This window comes from Hyperolius riggenbachi, chromosome 9, assembly GCF_040937935.1.
Source record: "Hyperolius riggenbachi isolate aHypRig1 chromosome 9, aHypRig1.pri, whole genome shotgun sequence".
Classification (NCBI taxonomy): Eukaryota; Metazoa; Chordata; class Amphibia; order Anura; family Hyperoliidae; genus Hyperolius; species Hyperolius riggenbachi.
Genome location: NC_090654.1, coordinates 278,534,989 through 278,557,313, shown reverse-complemented (window position 1 = coordinate 278,557,313; position 22,325 = coordinate 278,534,989). Strand labels below are relative to the sequence as shown.

The 22,325-nt window shown below is 46.8% G+C and overlaps 1 protein-coding gene across 1 annotated transcript in view; it reads left to right on the top strand.

The window, feature by feature from the left end:
- TXNDC16 (thioredoxin domain containing 16) overlaps positions 1 to 22,325 on the top strand; it is a 118,587-nt gene that overhangs the window by 5,760 nt on the left and 90,502 nt on the right. The window contains exons 2-7 of the mRNA XM_068254648.1: positions 1,647 to 1,711; positions 11,413 to 11,585; positions 12,794 to 12,876; positions 14,716 to 14,777; positions 20,737 to 20,811; positions 22,290 to 22,325. The exon at positions 22,290 to 22,325 is cut by the window's right edge and continues 86 nt beyond it. Coding sequence (XP_068110749.1) covers positions 11,432 to 11,585; positions 12,794 to 12,876; positions 14,716 to 14,777; positions 20,737 to 20,811; positions 22,290 to 22,325 — 410 coding nt within the window. The 5' untranslated portion in view covers positions 1,647 to 1,711; positions 11,413 to 11,431. The remainder of the gene's footprint in view (positions 1 to 1,646; positions 1,712 to 11,412; positions 11,586 to 12,793; positions 12,877 to 14,715; positions 14,778 to 20,736; positions 20,812 to 22,289) is intronic.

Below are 22,325 nucleotides of genomic sequence, written 5' to 3'. Positions count from 1 at the left end.
GCTTGCTATAGCCAGTATCCCGTGCTTGCTATAGCCAGTATCCCGTGCTTGCTATAGCCAGTATCCCTTTCTTGCTACAGCCAGTACCCTGTGCTTGCTATAGCCAGTATCCCTTTCTTGCTACAGCCAGTACCCTGTGCTTGCTATAGCTAGTATCCCGTGCTTGCTATAGCCTGTATCCTGTGTTTGCTATAGCCTGTATCCCATGCTTGCTATAGCCAGTATCCCGTGCTTGCTATAGCCTGTATCCCGTGCTTGCTATAGCCAGTATCCCGTGCTTGCTATAGCCAGTATCCCGTGCTTGCTATAGCCAGTATCCCGTGTTTGCTATAGCCAGTATCCCGTGCTTGCTATAGCCAGTATCCCGTGCTTGCTATAGCCAGTATCCCGTGCTTGCTATAGCCAGTATCCCGTGCTTGCTATAGCCAGTATCCCATGCTTGCTATAGCCAGTATCCCGTGCTTGCTATAGCCAGTATCCCCTGCTTGCTATAGCCAGTATCCCATGCTTGCTATAGCCTGTATCCTGTGCTTGCAACAGCCAGTATCCCGTGCTTGCTATAGCTAGTATCCCGTGCTTGCTATAGCTAGTATCCCGTGCTTGCTATAGCTAGTATCCCGTGCTTGCTATAGCTAGTATCCCGTGCTTGCTATAGCCTGTATCCCGTGCTTGCTATAGCCTGTATCCCGTGCTTGCTATAGCCAGTATCCCGTGCTTGCTATAGCCAGTATCCCGTGCTTGCTATAGCCAGTATCCCTTTCTTGCTACAGCCAGTACCCTGTGCTTGCTATAGCCAGTATCCCTTTCTTGCTACAGCCAGTACCCTGTGCTTGCTATAGCTAGTATCCCGTGCTTGCTATAGCCTGTATCCTGTGTTTGCTATAGCCTGTATCCCATGCTTGCTATAGCCAGTATCCCGTGCTTGCTATAGCCTGTATCCCGTGCTTGCTATAGCCAGTATCCCGTGCTTGCTATAGCCAGTATCCCGTGCTTGCTATAGCCAGTATCCCGTGTTTGCTATAGCCAGTATCCCGTGCTTGCTATAGCCAGTATCCCGTGCTTGCTATAGCCAGTATCCCGTGCTTGCTATAGCCAGTATCCCAAGCTTGCTATAGCCAGTATCCCGTGCTTGCTATAGCCAGTATCCCGTGCTTGCTATAGCCAGTATCCCGTGCTTGCTATAGCCAGTATCCCGTGCTTGCTATATAGCCAGTATCCCGTGCTTGCTATAGCCAGTATCCCTTTCTTGCTATAGCCAGTATCCCTTTCTTGCTACAGCCAGTACCCCGTGCTTGCTATAGCCTTTATCCCGTGTTTGCTATAGACAGTATCCCGTGCTTGCTATAGCCAGTATCCCGTACTTGCTATAGCCAGTATCCCGTCCTCGCTGTAGCCAGTATCCCGTGCTTGCTGTAGCCAGTATACCGTGCTTTCTATAGCCAATATTTCGTGCTTGCAGTAGCCAGTACCCCGTGCTTGCTATAGCCAGTATCCCTTTCTTGCTATAGCCAATATTTTGTGGTTGCTATAGCCTGCTGTGGCTTGTGTTATTGTATACAGTGGATACTGGGTGGTTGGGTTGTGTATTTCACTTTTTTTTTTCTTTCCTCGTTTGTTGTAAAATTGCATTTTTCTGTTTACTCCAGGCGTTCAGATGACAGCGCTCATTATCCCAGGAAGTCGGAAGCGTTCAGTCTGGTGCGTTGTACAGGTAAGTGAGGTAGGCAGAGCGAGAGGTTAAAGTACAACCTATAGGAAAGGAGCAGCACTAGCCTGTATGAACTGTGTCTGTGACAGCTGAGATTCTTGTATAGTATAAAGAGTTTGACTTTCTGTTCAGTTGGTATCTTGTTTCCTTGTGTGCCTCCACCTTGTTTGCTTAAAGGGAACCTAAGGGGAGAGGTATATGGAGGCTGGCAGGTTTCTTTCCTTTTTAAATAATGCACATTGCCTGGCTGTCCTGCTGATCCTCTGCCTCTAAATCATACATGTCAAACTCCGGCCCGTGGGCCAAATCTGGCCCTCAGAGCCGTTAAATGTGGCCCTCAAGTGGTTTCCCCACTCTGTATTATGTTTGGCCCACTCTAGACCACCAGGGAAGCTATATTGGAGTTGAAGTCCTAGATCACCAGGGAAGCCATATAGGGAGGGAGGGGGAAAACACTAAACACCAGGGAACTGTAAAGGGGAGGCTTGAGAACCTCTAGACACCAGGGAATTGTATAGCTGGGGAGGGGGGGCGGGTCAATAGACACCAGGGAACTGTATAGGGGAGGATTGGGAGCCTCTAGACACCAGGGAGCTGTATAGTGGAATGAATAACACTAGACACCAGGGAGCTGTATATGGTTTTAGAGGGGGCCATTAGTCACCAGGGAACTGTATAGGGGAGGATTGGGAGCCTCTAGACACCAGGGAACTGTATAGTGGAAGGAAGAACACAAGACACCAGGGAACTGTATATGGTTTTGGAGGGGGCCATAAGACACCTGGGAACTTTATAAAGGAGAAAGGTGGCAGTAGACATTGAGGTTGGACCGCGACTAGGTCCCAGTGTACAATTTCGGCCTACTTTGTGCTTGAATGACACCCCTGCTCTAAATAGAACCAGAACAAGCATGCAGATCAGACAAATCTGACAAGATTAGCTGCATGGTTGTTTCAGGTGTGATTTACACCCTGCTGACCGGAAAGATCAGCAGGACTGCCAGGCAACTGGTATTGTTTAAAAGGAAATACATATGGCAGCTTCCATAGGTCTCACAACTTATAAAGGAGAAGTCTACAAGTGCCCGTGCGCAACCCTGGCCACACGTATTCTTCTTCGCGTTCCCGTTCACAACAGCATCCTGCAGGACGGGAACACGAAGAAGCATACGTGTGGTCTGGCTTGCACAGGCGCAGTTGCCGTCGACTTACAAGTCGGCAGTGACTAACCATTTCTGCCGCCCGGACGTGAAGCTCACGACCGGGCGGCTGCGGTGCCGCGCTTCGGCGCGCCCCTGTGCTGTCCCCCGGTAGCCCTGGGATCAGTGAACGGGAACATGGTTCCCGATCAGCGATCTGTGTCCCCAGCAGAAAAAACGAAGCACTCTTACTAGAGGCTTCAGTCTTTCTGCACGTACAATTTTCCGCGTCCCCCTTGTGCTTCCGCTTAGCAAGAAGCACAGGGAGAGAAAAAAAACTGAAGGTAGCCATCTTGTGGCCAAATAGTAAAACTACATCTCCATATTTTTTACATTGCAATTTACACATATAATAACATAAAAAATGTACTGTTTATTTCCCACACCAAAATATTGCCCAAACAACATTTTTAATGGAAAAAAAAATTCAATAGAAAAAAAAAAAATAAATAAAAAAAAAATAAAAAGACATAAATACTTACCTAAGGGTCTGAAAATTTTTAAATATGCATTTGAAGGGTGTATACTACAAACATTTTTTGAATTATAAGCTTGTAAATAGTGATGGACGCAAAACGGAAAAAATGCACCTTTATTTCCAAATAAAATATTGCACCATACATTGTGATAGGGACAAAATTTAAATGGTGTCATAACCGAGACAAATGGGCAAATACAATACATAGGTTTTAAGTATGGTAGCGTGGATTATTTTAAAGCTATAATGGCCGAAAACTGAGAAATAATGAATTTTTTCCATTTTTTTCTTAATAATCTTGTTAAAGAGGAGCTGTTAGGTATAAGGTCTCAGAGAAAATACCGTATATACTCGCAAGCAAGCCGAATTTTTGACCCCCCCAAAAGTGGGCCAAAAGTTGGGGGGTCGGCTTGCTTGCGAGTCATGGGTGGGTGGGTAGGTGCTGTCCCTCCCCGCTCCCCCCGCGGCCGCCGCCGCTGCTATTACCTTAGGCGGCGCCGCTTCCTCTATCCCCGTCCTCCTCCGGTAACTACTAATTCACAGCAGCGCGCCCCTCGCTGCTATGATGACGGAGGAAACCATAGAGAGCGGCCGTTACTATGGGAACCGCTCTCTATGGTTTCCTGCGTCATCACAGCAGCGAGGGGCGCGCTGCTGTGAATTAGTAGTTACCGGAGGAGGACGGGGATAGAGGAAGCGGCGCCGCCTAAGGTAATAGCAGCGGCGGCCGCGGGGGAGCGGGGAGGGACAGCACCTACCCACCCACCTACCCATACTGGGGCACTATGCTAGCTATATGGGGCACTATACAAGCCATACTGGGGCACTATACAAGCTATACTGGGGCACTATACAAGCTATACTGGGGCACTATACAAGCTATACTGGGGCACTATACAAGCTATACTGGGGCACTATACTAGCTATAATGGGGCACTATACTAGCTATAATGGGGCACTATACTAGCTATAATGGGGCACTATACTGGCTATACTGAGCACTATACTAGCTATACTGAGCACTATACTAACTAAACTGGGGCACTATACTAGCTATACTGAGCACTATACTAACTAAACTGGGGCACTTCACTAGCTATACTGAGCACTATACTGGCTATACTGAGCACTATACTGGCTATACTGAGCACTATACTGGCTATACTGAGCACTATACTAGCTAAACTGGGGCACTTCACTAGCTATACTGAGCACTATACTAGCTATACTGAGCACTATACTAGCTATACTGAGCACTATACTAGCTATACTGAGCACTATACTAGCTATACTGAGCACTATACTGAGCACTATACTAGCTATACTGAGCACTATACTAGCTATACTGGGGCATTTTACTAGCTATACTGAGCACTACCTACCTATACTGGGCACTATACTAGCTATACTGAGGCACTACCTACCCATACTGGGCACTATACTAGCTATACTGGGACATACTGGGGGGATCACGCGGCCAGCGTTTCCTACCCCCGGCTTATATGAGGGTCAATAATTTTTTCCTGTTTTTTGGGGTAAAAGTGGGGGGGTCGGCTTACATGCGGGTCGGCTTGCTTGCGAGTATATACGGTAAACACATATATCAGTAGCTAAATATTGGCTGTACTTACATTACATATGTATTTCACTGTCCACGTTTGGATTTCACAGAATTTTTATATAGTATATGCAGAGATTGATGCTCCTGACAGCTCATGGCAGGTTCCATGTTTGTCTGGCGTGTATGTGCCTCTACATCAGGGGTCCCCAAACGTTTTGGGTCGAGGGCCGGGTCAACATACTACAGACTGCTGGGGGGCCGGAGTATACATAAAATGATGTAGAAGTCTCTGTGCACCAGACAGTAAAGCATACCCAGGTGACAACCTGCAGTCCAATTTCAACCCAAATAACTATGTGGAATTTGATTGGAACTCAGCGAATTACTGCTTTCTGGCTTCATTTTATATGCAGACCACTAATATTTAAAGATGTAGCTGACCGCATCTATAATACATTTTGTGTGGGGGGGGCCGGTAAAAAAGCCTCAGGGGGGCACATTCGGCCCGCGGGCCTTAGTTTGAGGACCACTGCTCTACATGCTCACTAATACAGCTTGTTGCTAAAGCCCTTTGTGTGCAGTCTCCGTTTTTGAATTTCTACGCTAGTGGAGCAGGAGTGGTGTACCTGCAGGAGAAGTGCACCGGCACGAGGGTCTGTCTTAGGCCCTGAAGGTGGGTGACGTGTGACGTGTGAATTTTTGGAGTTCCATGTTTGTCTGTCTCCTATGAAGCCAAATGTGTGGTTATGTCCTGCCTGCTTCCTGATGATTCCACTCACAGAAAAGCTCGTACTGAATAACAGTACTGTGCAGTGAATATTAATTAGCCATGTGGCTAGGAACAATAGCGGACTCCTGCAGTGTACTCTGCCTGGAGATTTATAAGTGCTGTGCGCTGGACTGAGTTACATGCTATTGTAACTTGACCCTGTAACTTCTCATTAGCAGCCGAGGGGAGGGCCCCAGAATGCTTTGCAGTATGGTATGCGGCTTTCGGCTTCTTAAGAGCTTGGGTCTAACAGCTTTGCTGATAAGCACACATCAAATGAAAGAGAGATTTTTATCTTCAGTGTTGCCTTTTTGGCTTCCTTCTAAACTGTTTAAAGCGGATCCGAGATGAAAAACTAAATATAACAAGTGACTTGTCTATATATCTTATCTAAAGTTTAGATAGTTTACACAGCAAATCTATCTTCAAACAGCTTCAACAGTATATTAATATTTTTTCCTGTGATACAATGGGAGCAGACATGTTTTCTGCTTGTCACTATTACACAATCACACACACAGGCAAGCTTATCTGTATCTAGGCATGCTAATCTGCATATTCTGTGAAAACTCCACTCTTATCTCCTCCATTACACAGGCAACTGATCTGTATCTGCACTGCAGCTCTCAGATTGTGAAAACTCTGCCTCTGAAATCTATAGCTAGTAACACCTTTTTCACCTGCCCAGACTGAAATCCCACAATCCCTTGCAAGCGCCAAGGCACTCTGGAGAAGCTGTGGGTGTGGCTTGTTTAGTTTATAGGAAATTAGGGTATTAAAACAAAACAAAAACGTATTTGGCTTGAGGAATGCCCTATAAACAATAGGAAACGAACACAATTATGCATTGAGTAAAAGTTTATCTCGGATCCACTTTAACACAGGAGAATAGAGGTTTAAATTAGCTTTTGCAGCCTGACAGTTACTCTTTAAAATGCATTTATAAAAAAATTAGTCTGAGCAAAATGTACCACCCAAAGAAAGCCTAATTAGTGGCGGAAAAAACAAGATATAGATCAATAAATTGTGATAAGTAGTGATAAAGTTATTAGCAAATGAATAGGAGGTAAAAAATTGCTCTGATGCATAAAGTGAAAAATCCCTGCGGGCTGAAATGGCTTAACTGCACCGTGGCAGGAGAACAGAGGATCGTGGAGGACTGGCGCGGGACATGACAGCTGCAGGGGGCTTGGGGAAGTCCCAGGTAAGTGAAACACTTTGATTTTACTGAGTCTTCAGTTCCGCTTTAAAGGACAACTGAGTCCACCCCTAACCCCCATCTTATTTTGTTTTAAATTTATGATATTTTAACCTGTTGGCGCCTCTGTTACTTCTGTGCAGCTAAAAATAAGTCTTGGCTAAGAAAAACAAAGTTCTGTTGCTGTAAAACTGTTAAAGAAACACCAAGCCTTTTCAGTGCTGCTGAGTAGATTTTTAGTCTGGAGGTTCACTTTAAGCTCCATAGACTCACTAGAAGGTGGCCAGCGTCGGTTAGCAATGCGCAAAAGACGTGGGCACACGTTTGAATTCAGGCATAGCAGCGGGTTGTAGATCAGATCAAGCATGAAAATGAGGGCCCGTAAGTGCAGAATTTGGTACATGTGAGTACTTTGATTGGATTGATTGTTTGTTATTGTTTAGTACAAACGATTAACAGCGATTATCAACCGATCTGAGACCAGGGGGGGGAGAGGGCACCTGGCAGCGCTCGGGGGCAATTGCCCAGGATGCTTCTATGGTAGCTCCAGTCCATCTGAAATCACACCGGCATACGATTTAGACTATATGCTATTGCTGGAATAGGCGGTGTTTACCCGTGCAACTCGGATGCGAGGAAAGGCTACGTATCCCGGGCTGCGTATAATGGGACCTTATAAACAGTTCAGTGGTGGGCGGAGTGACCCTTTGACCTGGCGGCTGTAATGAGATAAGGCATTCGATAAGCACTTGACTTTCCTGGAATCTAGAAAGCACATGTTGCTGAACATAACTGAAGCGCTGCTTGCCGGACCAGCCTACCATGGAAGCTTGATTAGAAACCGCCGCGGAACGCTACTACGTAAATGATCAGAATTTAGCGAGCGAACTAGTTTGCACAGAAAAGCCTGTCGGACACAGAGGAGCTCCTTGTCTTCCGTCCACAGAAAATATGTTGATGTGGAAACAAGTCATTCTTGCAGCACAAAGCCTCTATAGAAGGAGCGGCGGTGTTGACACGGATTGGCTTAATGTATGCAGCACGAGGGAAAATTCCAAGGATTCCGAGTTGCTGATGTCGCCACCAGATGGCGCTCCTATTCACAGAACTTCCCACCCTTCTCTATACATTTGTCAATCTTCACTTGAACGTTTTACTGTTTACCTTGCTATGGGCAAGGAGGATGTCTGGTGGTGTAGTATGGAGGCAAGGCAGGCAAAAATGGTGCAGGAAATTTGGGCACACCATGCGCCACCATAGGCGGTAATGTGAATAACGGCTAAAGCAGCCCTCAGACAGTAATTTGAGTGCCGTCAAAAGACGGAGCCCTAATTACTATAAAAATATAGTTATTCGGCCTCCAGCAACAGCTGGCAGCTGAATTACGTCATACCCCTGAGTCCATGGCAGCCTGGAGGGGAAATAATAATTAACTCCACCAGGACTTTTGCAGGAGCAGGGTGAGCAATATTTTGGGTTTGCCCTGCGCCCAAATGTCCCTGTGCCTTAATTATATGTATTTATTTGTGGGTCCTTCCAGAAAAAATGTAAGATACACAGAGCACAGGAGCCCCTACACTATAGTGTAGTAGTTTACTGCACCAGATGTACCAGGCGCCATGCTCACTGAGACCGGTTCTCAGACACTACAACTTATTTCTCCTGAGGAAAAGGGTTGTCTCCCACGAAACATGTCACTGTTTGGAGTTTTGTCTGAATAAAGTTTTTCTTTTTTCGATTGAGACAATTTAATTTGTGTACTTCTTCGGAAGTAAATCCACCGCTGCCACCTTTTCAACTGTTTTTAACATGTTATACTTGTTGACTCTGTTTTTCAAGTATATAAGTAAATACAATGGAGAGGTACTCACAAGTGTAGGTTGCAAGACCAGCAACCACAGTACTTTACAGTGGGCTTTTAGGTAGGTAGGTAGTTGGGTTGCACTCCAGGAGAAGGTAGGTCAAAATCTCGGAGGAACTCAAAACTATATATATATATATATATATATATATATATATATATATATATATATATATATATATATATATATATATATATATATATATATATATAGGGTCAGGTAGTAATAGAGTAAAGACGAGGCACCCCAATAAAATGGTGTTAGTTTATTATTTCAAAATTGTCTGTGGGTAGGAGGGATAACTCCCATAAATACCGTATATATACTCAAATACAAGTTGACCTCGTGTATAAGTAGACTCCAATATTTAACCCTCTTAAGCTGGAATTTGTTATGGACTCAAGTATAAGTCTACCCTGCAAAGTTAATGGCTGCATTTGGGGCTCAGGAGGGGATAATGACTGCACTGCATACAGTATTGCCGCCATTAACCCCTCCTGTCCCTTAAGTGCAGCCAATACTTCCTCCAGGCCCCCAAGTGCTGCAATTATTCACTCCCCTTCCTGCATCCCAGTATCTTCCCCCCCCCCCTTTCCTTATTAATTGCTGTGGGCAGGACTTTTACACCTGTCTTTTCTTGGCATTTCCTTTATCAAGAAAGTGTCACTTACTACAGGGTAAATTGCTGCAAATGGGAGTGTCACTAATAGTACACACATTACTCAGTGTGCTCAGTGTTGCCAGTGACTCGTGTATAAGCCGACCCCTATACATTTATGAAATGAATCAGACCTAAATTTCTAGACTCATACTCAAGTATATACAGTAAGTTATTTTATTGAACATCTAAAAAAAATACAATGCTTTTGCAAGTCCCTGCCTGCTTCCTCAGGTCAAATAATCAGTGTCTTAAAGAACACCTGAAGTGAGAAGAATATGGAGGCTGCCATATTTATTTCCTGTTAAACAATGCCAGTTGCCGGGAAGCTCTGCTGATCTATTTGGCTGCAGTAGTGTCTTCACCACACCATAAACAAGCATGCAGCTAATCCAGTGAGATCTGACACGAATGACTAATTGGTCGCATGTATTAATCAGAGATGCTGCAAGATGTAGGGCCGACATGCTCGATTGGGCGTCCGGGGGTTAACAGCGTGCAATATTTGGATGAGCGACGAACGCAACAAAACCCCTGTCACTGTTTCCCTTAAAGGATACCCGAGATGACATGATGAGATAGACAAGTGCATGTACAGCACCAAGCACACTAATAACTATGCTGTGTTTACTTTCTCTGCCTAAAAGAGTTAAATATCAGGTATGTAAGTGGCTGACTCAGTCCTGACTCAGACAGGAAGTGACTACAGTGTGACCCTCACTGATAAGAAATTCCAACTGTAAAACACTTTCCTAGCAGAAATTGGCTTCTGAGAGCAGGAAAGAGATCAAAAGGTTCAATAGTTCTTACATTTTAGCTCTGGCATACTTCAATGAATGTGTCATTGATCAAAAATCAATAATTAAAATGTAAAAAGTAGGTTTAAACATACAATAAAACTTGTGAAGTATCTTAAAAAGTCATTTTTTGGAGGAGGAAGATAGATACAATTGTTTATTTTCGCCTCGGTTGTCCTGTAATGTAAAATGTGCGTGCCCAGTGCAGTATAATTTACTTGTCCATGTCCGCTGCTGGCTTCGGGCTCCGTCTGCAGTCCACATACACACGCCCCACGTGGTTTCCGGAGTAACGTGGCTGCGTGTTTGATGTCTGTGCCCACCTATGCGCCGCCAACCGTGTGGGGCGAGAGTGTGCGGATTGCCAATGTAGCAGCGGACACGGACAGCTAAAGTATCCTGCACAGGGGGAAGGGGCACATTTTACATTAGGGGGGGCAGAAATTGTTCGGGAATTGGCCTGCTGTGTATGGGCAGCTGACAGATCTCTCTCTAATCAGATTCGATCAGAGAGAAATCTGCCTCTTGGTCAATCTGCCTATCCATCGCCTGATGTATGCAGGGCCGGTTCACCCATGAGGCAGGGTGAGGCGGCAAAGTCCGCCTGGCCGTGGGTGTGGGGGGCCGCCGAGCTGGAGGGGGTAGCGGTCAGGAAGGGGGTATTGGGCACAGCAGCGGGGAGGGGAGTCAGACCCCACCCTCACCTGGGTCCCCCGATCTGCGCTGCCCCTCCAGCTACTAAGTACAGCAGCGGCATAGTGATATCAGGCAGCGCCAGCGTGCGGGGATGACTCACCTCTTCCGCGTTCCGCTCTTGTCACTTCCTGCAATGCCGCCCACTGTACTGTAAGTGGACGGCATTGCAGGAAATGACAAGAGTGGAACGTGGAAGAGGTGAGTCATCCCCGCTCGCTGGCGCTGCCTGATATCACTACGCTGCTGCTGTACTTAGTAGCTAGAGGGCCAGCGCAGATCGGGGGACCCAGGTGAGGGGGGGGGGGGGTCCGACTCCACTCCCCGCTGCTGTGCCCAATACCCCCTCCAGCTCGGTGGCCCCCCTCACTTACGGTTGGGCTGGGGGCGGCGGTTTTCTCACTAGTTTGCCTCAGGTGGCAAAAAGTCTAGAACCGGCCCTGGATGTTTGGCCTCCTTTAGCATTGTGCTGATTATGTCTTCTCCTCAGTTGTAGGTCAGCGCAGAGGATGAAGAACCTTCCTGGAATTTTCTTGCTCCTGTTGTCTGCAGACAGGATTTGGGTGGCATCAGGAAAATACCCGCTGCCTGAACTGGAGCTGGGGAACTACGCCGGCAGCCTGGAGCGCGGGAAAACCTCTCTGCTCTATTTCAGCAATGCCGGTAAGAGAATGCACAAGACGCGTGTAGCCTGTCCTCTCCTGGGAACTATTATTATCATCGATTTATTAAGCGACAACATATTTTGTGTCACTGTACAGAGTAAGAAACAAACATGGAGGACATAAGAGTACAGACAATGTCATACACAAGACATAGACAGAGATAGTAATTACAGTGACAAATGTAACATGATGAACAAAATATATAGTATACAAGCAGACCTAAAAAAGGGCTCTAGTCCACCCTCACAACCGAACTCCCCTCCTGCCCGTGTCTGCCACCGCCCACATGTCATTGCGCATGTGTGCACACGCCTGGCCCCGCCCTCCTCCTATCCCAACAGCCGCCCGTGCTGCACATGAGCAGTAGCGCAAAAGCACGGACACAAGGACAGGAGGGGACGCAGAGACACAGGCAAATTATTATAGAGGATTCCAAGACACAAAAGGCGGAGAGAACCCTTCCCTTGTGATCTTATAATCTAAAGCAGGGATGTCCAACTGGCATTTGCACTTTGCTCCGCCCCCCAAAGCCAGGACATTGATGCTCTGCCCCCTCCAGCGGAAAAATCCGGTGCTAGACTCCCCCTGCCTATGAAGTTGGACAGCACTGATCTAAAAGAATAGGGAGGAAACAAGAGGTTGGGTAGTATACAATATGCATACCTACAGGCAATGTGTTTTTAGGTTATATTATTGAATTAGGAGTAGTGGTGAGCTTTCGAGTAGCCGCGTTCCATGACTCACTACTACGCTTCCTCTTTTAAGCCGGAAGGACGAAGCACGGTAGTGAGTCATGAAAAGTGGCTTTCATTACTCCTATGGCGCGTAATGGAACGCAGACGTCCCCGAAGACTTCTGGGTAAGTTAACACCCTGCTGCCTGGGGTCACAGGTGAAGTCATTAGACTTTGTTTGAGTTCCGAATTCGAGTAGTAAACTACTCAAAAGCCCACCACTGGTTAGGAGTACAACTTGGCCACAGGTTGAAGAGGGAATGAACGAAGGTTAAAGACTGCAAACTGTCAGGACCATGGTCATGACATCACACTGTGGGAGTGGTTTCACCACTATATCAGCCGTACACACCCCCTGATGATCTATTGGAGAAAAGGTAAAGATTTCTGGTGGGAAAGGGGGTATCAGCTACTGATTGGGATGAAGTTCAATTCTTGGTTAAAGTTCCTCTTTAACTTGCATTTCATTTCAGAGCTGCCCAGCAATGTCATCTTTGTGGAGGAGTTAGAGAAGTCTGCGGAGCTTCTAGAGGACTATGGGATTTATGTGGCCAAGGTAAAGGCGTGTCTATGACCTGTATGCAAATATTCTCAGTAACTGTGATGTCTCAACCACTTAAGGACCGGGCTGTGTTTGGCTGATCTGTGCTACGTGCGCTCTCCAGCCCGCAGCACAGATCGTGGTTTAGGCAGGGCGATCAGACTCCCCCCCCCCCCCCCCTTTTTTCCCCACTAGGGGGATGTCCTGCTGGGGGGGTCTGATCGCCGCCGCTCTGTGTGGGCTCCTCAAAGCCCCCCACCGCATCGATTTTCCTCCCTCCCTCTCCCTCCCCACCGCAGCAGCGCCGTATGGATGTAAACACAGGGGATTTCTTCCCCGCCTGATTACATTTAGCCTGCGAGCCACGATCGGAGGCTCGCAGGCTGTTCATGGAGACACCCTCCGTGAAATGATGTTTCCATGGAAACACCACTTCGACCTGCCGACGCCTATCGGTGTTAGGCGGTCGTTAAGTGGTTTAAGAAAAACAGGAAAAAGAAGGTCAGTAAGCAGGTCTGGTTCTAGTTATGATAGGGCCTCCGAGCAAAACTAGCCTTCTCCCCCCCCCCCCCTCCCCCACCCCCCCGAATGCCTTCCTTGTCAGACCTGACACTCCTCACCCCAAATGGCATTAAGGGCCCCTTTGTTACTGCCCAATTCCAATCCCCAGGGGCCCTGAGGCAGCTGCCCCCCCCCCCATGTCTCCCCCAGCTTTATAGTTGTCCCTTAGGCCCCTGCAAATGTTTTGGCAGTGTACTGACTCACATGTGCCAGCTAGCGAACTCCTCCACTAGTTCATGGCTCCTTGCACTCCCGTCTTCATCTCCGCAGGGGGTGCCTCAGCACATGTGAACTATAATCTGAAAGTGTATGGACTTTTGAATGTCCTTAAATATCACTTACCATATGAGGGTCTATAAAACTGACCATGCATTTACATGAAGAAGGTCAGCTTATCTGTTTGGGGAAGCTGGGCTTCTGTGTTCTCTGGCAGCTCTTTGGAGGCCCATTACACAGAAAGAGCTGGTTTCCTGTTCCCATCATTTGAATCGCAACCTCCCCTCACCTCTCCCAGCCTGATGAGAGGTCAGAAATCTGTTCTCCAAACCAGAATGTTGCAAATTACCGTCCAAATATAGCAAAGTCCCCGTTATCCAGAACTCATGCAACCGGAAGTCTCAACTAACCAGCTTGTCTGAGGGATAACGGTGACTCTGTTAGGCGTTTGCAGCCATAAAATACTTAACGAGCCTCCAGCGACGTCTTGCAGCCTTCTTTTTTGCTCCTAGTGGCTTCCATCGTTCGTGCATTGCTCCCGGCATGGCGTGCTCCCAGAGCAAGACGCAGACTGCAAGCGCTGGAGGCTTGGCAAGAATTTGGGGGGGAGGGGGGTGTTAGGGGCTGGGGGAGGGGGGAAAGCTTGTGCTTCTTAGGCCGGTTACTCAAGAAACCAGAAAACACATGTATCTGGCATCAAGCGCAGAGGCGTAGCTATGAGGGGGGGCAAGGTTAGACGTATATCCCCGGGCGCAGCACTGTTAGGGCGCTCAGCACAGACGCTGCACCTCCACCTGTGTGAGAGGCGGCTCGTTGGTTGCCCAAACTGCCCCCGCTTCTCTCCCTCCTTCTGCAAAGGAGTGTAGAAGAGTTAGCAGATTTGGCTATCTATAGGGGGCACATCTAGCTATCCAAAGGGGGGCACATCAGGCTATCTGAATGGTGGAAGGGGGCACATTTGGCTTCTAAATGGGAGAACTTACGGAACCTCCAGAGGTGATCTTAATTCACAGCTTGATTACCATCATGTTCTTTGTTTTCTGAAGCCTCATCTCTATCCTCTCTCCTGTGTGCTAGGTGAATTGCAGGAGGGAAGACAATGTGAAGTTTTGTACGGAAGGGAGCGCTTATCTGTTCAGGTAACTATTCAAGTGACTAATTGGATTTCTGTATAGAACTAGCTGTACCTCAATTTGATGTGAAGCCATTTTTTTGGGCACAAAGTTCTCAGCATTGTGAGGTCTTAGCTTAAAGGGGAACTTCAGCCTAACCAAACAGTGTCATTCATTTACATTAGTTATTGTAACGATTGAGGAATTATTTCCGTGGTCAGCGCACAAGATGTGCGCTGACATTGCGGAAATCCTCCACAAGCATGTAAATAACAGAACCCAGCTATGGTGCAATGCACCTGTAGAGGGAAATTCCCACCGGCAGATGGAGCTGTGGAGTGCAGAGGAACACAGCCTCTGTACTGCCAGAGAAGCCAGATGGGAATTGTACGAGTTGAAGCAATGCAGGGCAAGATAGCGCTTAGAGAGAGAGAGAGCACAGAGACAGAATGTATGTATGTCCACCAATCTACACACAACAACGGAAACCAAATGGAAACGCAATCGCAAGAATGGCGATTGTTAATAGCGACGCCAGACTGAGTAAGACAGAGCAAAGGAACAGACAGAGCAAACAATAATGATCAGAACGCCAAGGAAAATAACAAACGCACTCGCTAAGCGCGGTCGCCGCACAAGAAGCGCAACAGCGACAAAACACGCCAACCCTAACTAACCAATGTAGCACAAAAATGAATAAAGAACGCTAACGCTTGCTAAACAGTTACCTCACCGAGCCTACAGCAAGCGTTCGTTCCAGACAAGACAGACAGAAGGAGTAACCAGTAGCAACCGCAGCTCTGGCCTACACTCTCAGACCTTACAGAAGGAACCACCGACACTACCGCTAGGGCAGATGCGATCCAGACAGACAGAGAGATGGAGCAACCAGTAGCAACCACTGCTCTGGCTTGCACCCCTAAGACAGAGTACAGAAGGAACCACCGCCTCTACCGCTAGGGCGAATGCGATTCCAACAGACAGAACGATTTTCTGTCGACCGTCGCTGGCGACAAGACAATCGCAACAAATAGACAGTACAAGGTAATACAGATAATTAACAACACAACCTGACTGCACTAAATAGGAGTACAAGGAGCACTCCCAAAGGGTAACTTCTCTAAGCTAGCAATAATAGCCTACTATGAGCAGAGGGCTGAGACTTCCAGGCAAGTTAGCAGGAACAAACCATCATGAAATAGTTTTTATACTGCAAGCCATCAGAGGAAGCAGCTAAGCAATTTACATGACAAGTGGATGCAAATTCCTCCCCAGAACAGCAACTCTGCAGCTTGCAGAGTGGAGACAGGTCTCTTTTCCAGGGACCTGCAGCACTCAGACCTAACAAATGGTCAAAAAGCTGTCTGCCTGTGCAGACAGCAGAGCAGATCATTACAGTTATGTTAACTAAAATTGATAGGTAATATAATCCTGTTTTAAAATTTGTGATTTCATGGGGGCAGCCATCTTTTTCATGGGGGCAGCCATCTTTTTGGTTGAAAGGAGGTGACAGGGAGCATGAGACACATTTCCAACTGTCCTGTGTCCTGATCACCGCTCCCAGCTGCACAAACGAGGTTTCAAATCTCAAATTCAAAATAAAAAAACAAAACAAATTTGCGCCAAAACAGCAGAAGGAGAACAACAACATCAGAAATCCCATCATGCTTTGCACAGCATCAGGGGAAAAATACCCGGGCAGTTTTCTTCTGTGCAGCTAAAAATGAGGCTTGGGTAAGAAAAACAAAGTTCTGATGTTAAAGAGAATCTGTACTCTAAAATTCTTACAATAAAAAGCATACCATTCTATTCATTATGTTCTCCTGGGCCCCTCTTTGCTGTTTCTGCCACTCCCTGCTGTGATCCGGGCTTGTAATTGCCAGTTTTAAGCAGTGTTTACAAACAATAAACATGGCTGCTAACCAACATGTGATAGGCTGAGAGAAGCTCAGTCTGTGACTAATACAGAGCCTGGAGGGGGCGTGGAGAGGGTGTGTATAACTTCTACCTATCACAGCAGAGCAGCACATTTCTGCCTGAGCTGACGAAGCTGACAAAGGAAAGAAGATTAGATTATATAACAGAGATAATACAACCACTGTGCAACTAGGAAAGGCTGCAGCAAGACAGACCACATTAGAACAGGTACAGGAACTTATAGGATAGAAGAAATAAGGCTGAACATTTTGTTACAGAGTCTCTTTAACCTCCCTGGCGGTAAGCCCGAGCTGAGCTCAGGCTATGCCGCGCAGGGAGATATCTCAGCCCCTGGTGGGGCGATTTCCACCATGTAAAGTGCTGTGCGCGCAGCTAGCACTTTGCTAGCTGTGCGCACAGCTTGATCGCCGCCGCTCTGCGGCGATCGCCCGCACGCAGCGGCAGAAGAGGGCCCCCCCGCCAGAGCCCTGCGCTGCCCGGACCAATGAGTTCTGGGCAGCGCTATGGGCTGGATCGAGTGCCCCTGACGTCAGGACGTCGGCTGACGTCCATGACGTCATGCCGATCGTCGCCATGGCGACAAGAGAAGCCAAACAGGGGAACGTGTTATATACGCGCTCCCCTGTTTGCTATTGTTGCCGGCGGCGATCGGACTAGAGGGCCACATGCGCCCTCTAGTGGTGTTTCATGTAGCTACCACTCTGGTAGCTTTACATGAAACAAAAAAAAAATTTAAAAAAAAGGTTTTTTTTGACCATTTTAAAAAAAAAATTAACCGCCAGGGAGGTTAAAGAAACACCAAGCCTTTTTAGTGCTGCTGAGTAGATTTTTAGTCTGGAGGTTCACTTTAAACCGTTAGAATGCATCAGTGCTATTTCTTACCCATCTTTATAAATGATTTGTTACCCATCTTTCTAAATGGAACCTGAAAATAGACTGTAGGTAAATCCTGTGTCGAAAAGAAAGTTGTTATTTCTGGATTAGTATTTTCGTATGTACCCAAAGAGAATACTATTGTGCAGAACAGCAGTGATTGCTGTCTCTAGCCAATCAATTGTTCCTTCAATGCAAAACACAAGCAGTAGCCAACTGAGACATGGTCCAGGGCTACTGCCTCAGCCTGTGAAGCATGAGATCTCAAGTTCGACTCCCGGGTAAGTAAAACACAGGCGGTGATGTAATTCTTTACATATGTGGATAGCCACCATAAACGTCACAGTACCTAGTATTGACGCTGGTTAAAGGAACACTGTCGATTAACATTTTTTTTCCCCAACTGAAATAGGAATAGTTTGGGAAGTGCTGCTAAATACTGGTGTATACATTTTACTGCTTACCTCTTTGTTTACTGTTATCAAATTCCTTTCACTCTTTACTGACGGGGACAGGCTGAGCAGGGTGACGGACCAGTAAGTCATGAGGGGAGGGGGAATACCTCTCCTCACATCTGTTAACCATGTGAGTGAGATAAGTCTCACTAGCTGAACTGCAGCTGCTTTTGTCTCTCTCTGAATGAGCTGTCTGCACAGAGAGCAGAGGAAATGTATCTTGTTTGTAATTTTGTGTGAAGCCTGACACCCGAGGCTTTTCATATAACTCTGTAGTCTCCCATGCAAAGAACAGCACTGGCTGTGTAACATTGAAGCACAAACACCAACCCTTCGTCAGTGAATTGCTGCAATACTGATACAACTTCTACACAACAAACTACAGCTTTTCCCCCTGATATTTAACATGAAAAGTAGGAAAATGTTTACACAGCTACTTAGACATTATTTGTACATTGTTATTTTACAACATCTGGTTTGATAGTGTCCCTTTAAATAGGGCAGAAAAGTAGCACCAACCTTCTTAAAGTGGACCTGAACTCTTGCACAAGACACAAGGAAAACTTAACAGAAACACACCCTGTGTGTATTTAGAGAGTTTAGCCTGTGTAATTCCCCCTCGTTTGTGTTTAATCATTTGTTGTAATATGATCGTCCACTGTGTCACATGGCAGATAAGCAGATAAGCGGATAAGCCCAGTTTATGGCAGATAAGCAGATAAGCCCATTTAAAAGCACAGGCTGTAAACAATATGTCTGCTTCCATGAATCAGGAAGTAGAAACTGCAGATTTATTTTAGGATCTGTATCGGCTGTAACAAAGAAATGTTTTTTCTGTAAAGGTTATTATGCTGTTGCTTATCTTTTGGAGCAGAGAGGAGTTCTGAGTTCAGGTCCACTTTAACCACCCTGGCGTTCTGATTAAATCGCCAGGGTGGCTGCGGGAGGGTTTTTTTTAAATAAAAAAAAAACTATTTCATGCAGCCAACTGAAAGTTGGCTGCATGAAAGCCCACTAGAGGGCGCTCCGGAGGCGATCTTCCGATCGCCTCCGGCGCCCAGAATAAACAAGGAAGGCCGCAATGAGCGGCCTTCCTTGTTTTGCTTATATCGTCGCCATAGCGACGAGCGGAGTGACGTCATCGACGTCAGCCGACGTCCTGACGTCAGCCGCCTCCGATCCAGCCCTTAGCGCTGGCCGGAACTTTTTGTTCCGGCTACGCTGGGCTCAGGCGGCTGGGGGGACCCTCTTTCGCCGCTGCTCGCGGCGAATCGCCGCAGAGCGGCGGCGATCAGGCAGCACACGCGGCTGGCAAAGTGCCGGCTGCGTGTGCTGCTTTTTATTTCATTAAAATCGGCCCAGCAGGGCCTGAGCGGCAGCCGCTGGCGGTGTTGGACGAGCTGAGCTCGTCCAGACCGCTCAGCTGGTTAAGAAAGGATGGTATGTCCACATAGCAGCCGACAGTAACTTTCCAGAAGACGGGGTGCAGCGCTGGCTTGTCCCAAAACACCACACTCTGCTTACACTCTACTGCTGTTACATCCGGGAAACAGCGTGTCCACTGCTTTTGTTCATTCCAAGGGGTATGCCGGCTGGACTTCCTGGATACGGGGAGACAGCGGGGACAAACTAACTCTGCACACTGCACCAATAGTTGAATGATTAAACATACAAATGCACTTACTGTATACACTCGAGTATAAGTCTAGAAATTTAGGTCTGATTCACTTCATAAAAGTATAGGGGTCGACTTATACACGAGTCATGGGCAACATTGGACAGGAGGGGTTAATGGCTGCAATACTGTATGCAGTGCAGTCATTGACCCCTCCTGAGCCCCAAGTGCAGCCATTAACTTTGCTGGGTAGACTTATACTTGAGTCAATAAAAAATTCCAGCTTGAGAGGGTTCAATATTGGGGTCGACTTAAACACAAGGTCAACTTGTATTCGAGTGCATACGGTACTTCACCCAAACGTGTTTAATGGCAGATCAACAAGACTGTATGCATCCCGACCTGGGTTTCTGCCCATATGCCTTCGTCAGGAGGTTACTTGCAAAACATACATACAGCCATATATAAACATAGCTCCTCCGACTTGTCATTAGTGGGATGTTAGTGTAATATATAGTGTTAAATACATAATAATAATATGGTAAGACATTAGACTACGACTATGGTAGGAGCTCCGCTGAGGACAGTCGGTGACGTGACTATGTACTCTGTAAAGTGCTGCAGAAGATGTCAGTGCTATATAAATACATAATATTAATAATATGGTAAGACATTAGACCATGACTATGGTAGGATTAGATTGTGAGCTCCTCTGAGGACAGTCGGTGACATGACTATGTACTCTGTACAGTGCTACAGAAGATGTCAGTGCTATATAAATACATAATAATAATATGGTAAGACATTACACTATGACTATGGTAGGATTAGAGTGTGAGCTCCTCTGATGACAGTCGGTGACATGACTATGTACTCTGTACTGTGTTGCAGATGATGTCAGTGCTGTTTAAATTGAAGTAAATAAATAAAAATACATGGAAATTATATCAGTTCTTATTCTCCATTACTTGCAGTTGTAGCTGATATACATTAACGCGCAGAAGCTATTTAGAATATTTGCCTTGTGCAGTCTTGGGTTTAGTTATTACTACAATATGGACAGATGTTACTGAGTGCTAATGTTCCTTTTTATTTCTTTCTATAGGGGCACCAAACTATTGAGAGAATTCCCCACAGATACACTCTTTGATGTCAATGCCATCGTCGCTAACGTTTTATTGTGAGTATCCTCAGTTCATTTAATGGGCCCATGATCGATATACAAATACTTACTCTACCCCTGCAGCAACATTCTGTCCAGCAACGAGCCCCCTTTGAGTCTAGCCTGGGTTTCAGTAATGATCGATTCCAGTTTAAAGGACCTCTGGCGCGAAAATCTTAAAATTTAAAATATATGTAAACATATTCAGTTAGGACGTACGTTTCTTCCAGAGTAAAATGAGCCATAAATTACTTGTCTCCTGTGTTGCTGTCACTTACAGTGAGTAGTAATCTGACAGAACCGACAGGCTTTGGACTAGCCCATCTGCTCACAGGGGATTCTCAGCACGGCTTTTATTCTTTATAAAGATATTCCCTAAAAAGGATTTAAACAATGATGCTGGCCAGCTTCCCTGCTCGCTACACATTTTCTTGGCAGTTGGACAGAGCAACTGCCATTCACTAAGTGCTTTTGAAAATAAATAAATCCCAGAGAATCCCCTATGAAGAGATGGACTAGTCCAAAACCTGTCACTTCTGTCAGATTTCTACTACCTACTGTAAGTGACAGCAACATAGGAGAAAAGTAATTTATGGCTCATTTTACTCTGGAAAAAAATGTACTTCTTATTTGTTTATGTTTGCACATATTTTAAATTTTACAATTTTTTTTTTATGTCCCCACCCTCCCCATGCCCCTTTAACCACTTGCCGACCGCACACTCATACCGTGCGGCGGCAAAGTGGTAGCTGGAGGACCAGCGACGCAGTTCTGCGTCACCAGGTGCCTCCCTAATTAATCAGGAAAGGCCACTCGCGCGAGCGGCCGTTTCCTGTCAGATCACGGAGCGGGTCTCCGTGAATAGCCTGCGAGCCGCTGATTGCGGCTCGCAGACTACATGTAAACGTAGGAGACACATGTCTCCTTTGTTTACATTCTACGGCGCTGCTGCGCAGCGGCGCCGTAAGGCAGATCGGCGATCCCCGGCCAATCAGCGGCCGGGGATCGCCGCCATGTGACAGGGGCGTCCTGTCACTGGCTGCACAGGACGGATAGCGTCCTGTGCAGCCCCGATCACCGGGGATGAGCAGGTAGGAGAGGGAGGGGGGAATTTCGCCGCGGAGGGGGGCTTTGAGGTGCCGCCCCCGCAACATGCCTGCAGACCGGAGCGATCAGACCCCCCCTGCACATCATCCCCATAGGGGGGAAAAAAGGGGGGCGATCTGGTCGCTCTGCGTGCACCCTGATCTGTGCTGGGGGCTGCAGAGCCCACCCAGCACAGATCCCAACAAACAGCGCTGGTCCTTATGGGGGGGTAAAGGGTGGGTCCTCAAGTGGTTAAGATGCTAGTCCTGCATGCAAGCCCGAAGGATAAGCCTTTCATAGACTATCGCTCAGTCACTGGATATCTAGAAGCCTTGTTATAAAAATTGAGTGTGTTTCCATTGGCTTGTAGTCCTTTTTGGTCACCCCATCTCTCCGCTGTTATATTTTAGCGTACTGCTTTATAATAAAGTGAAATATGTTACTTC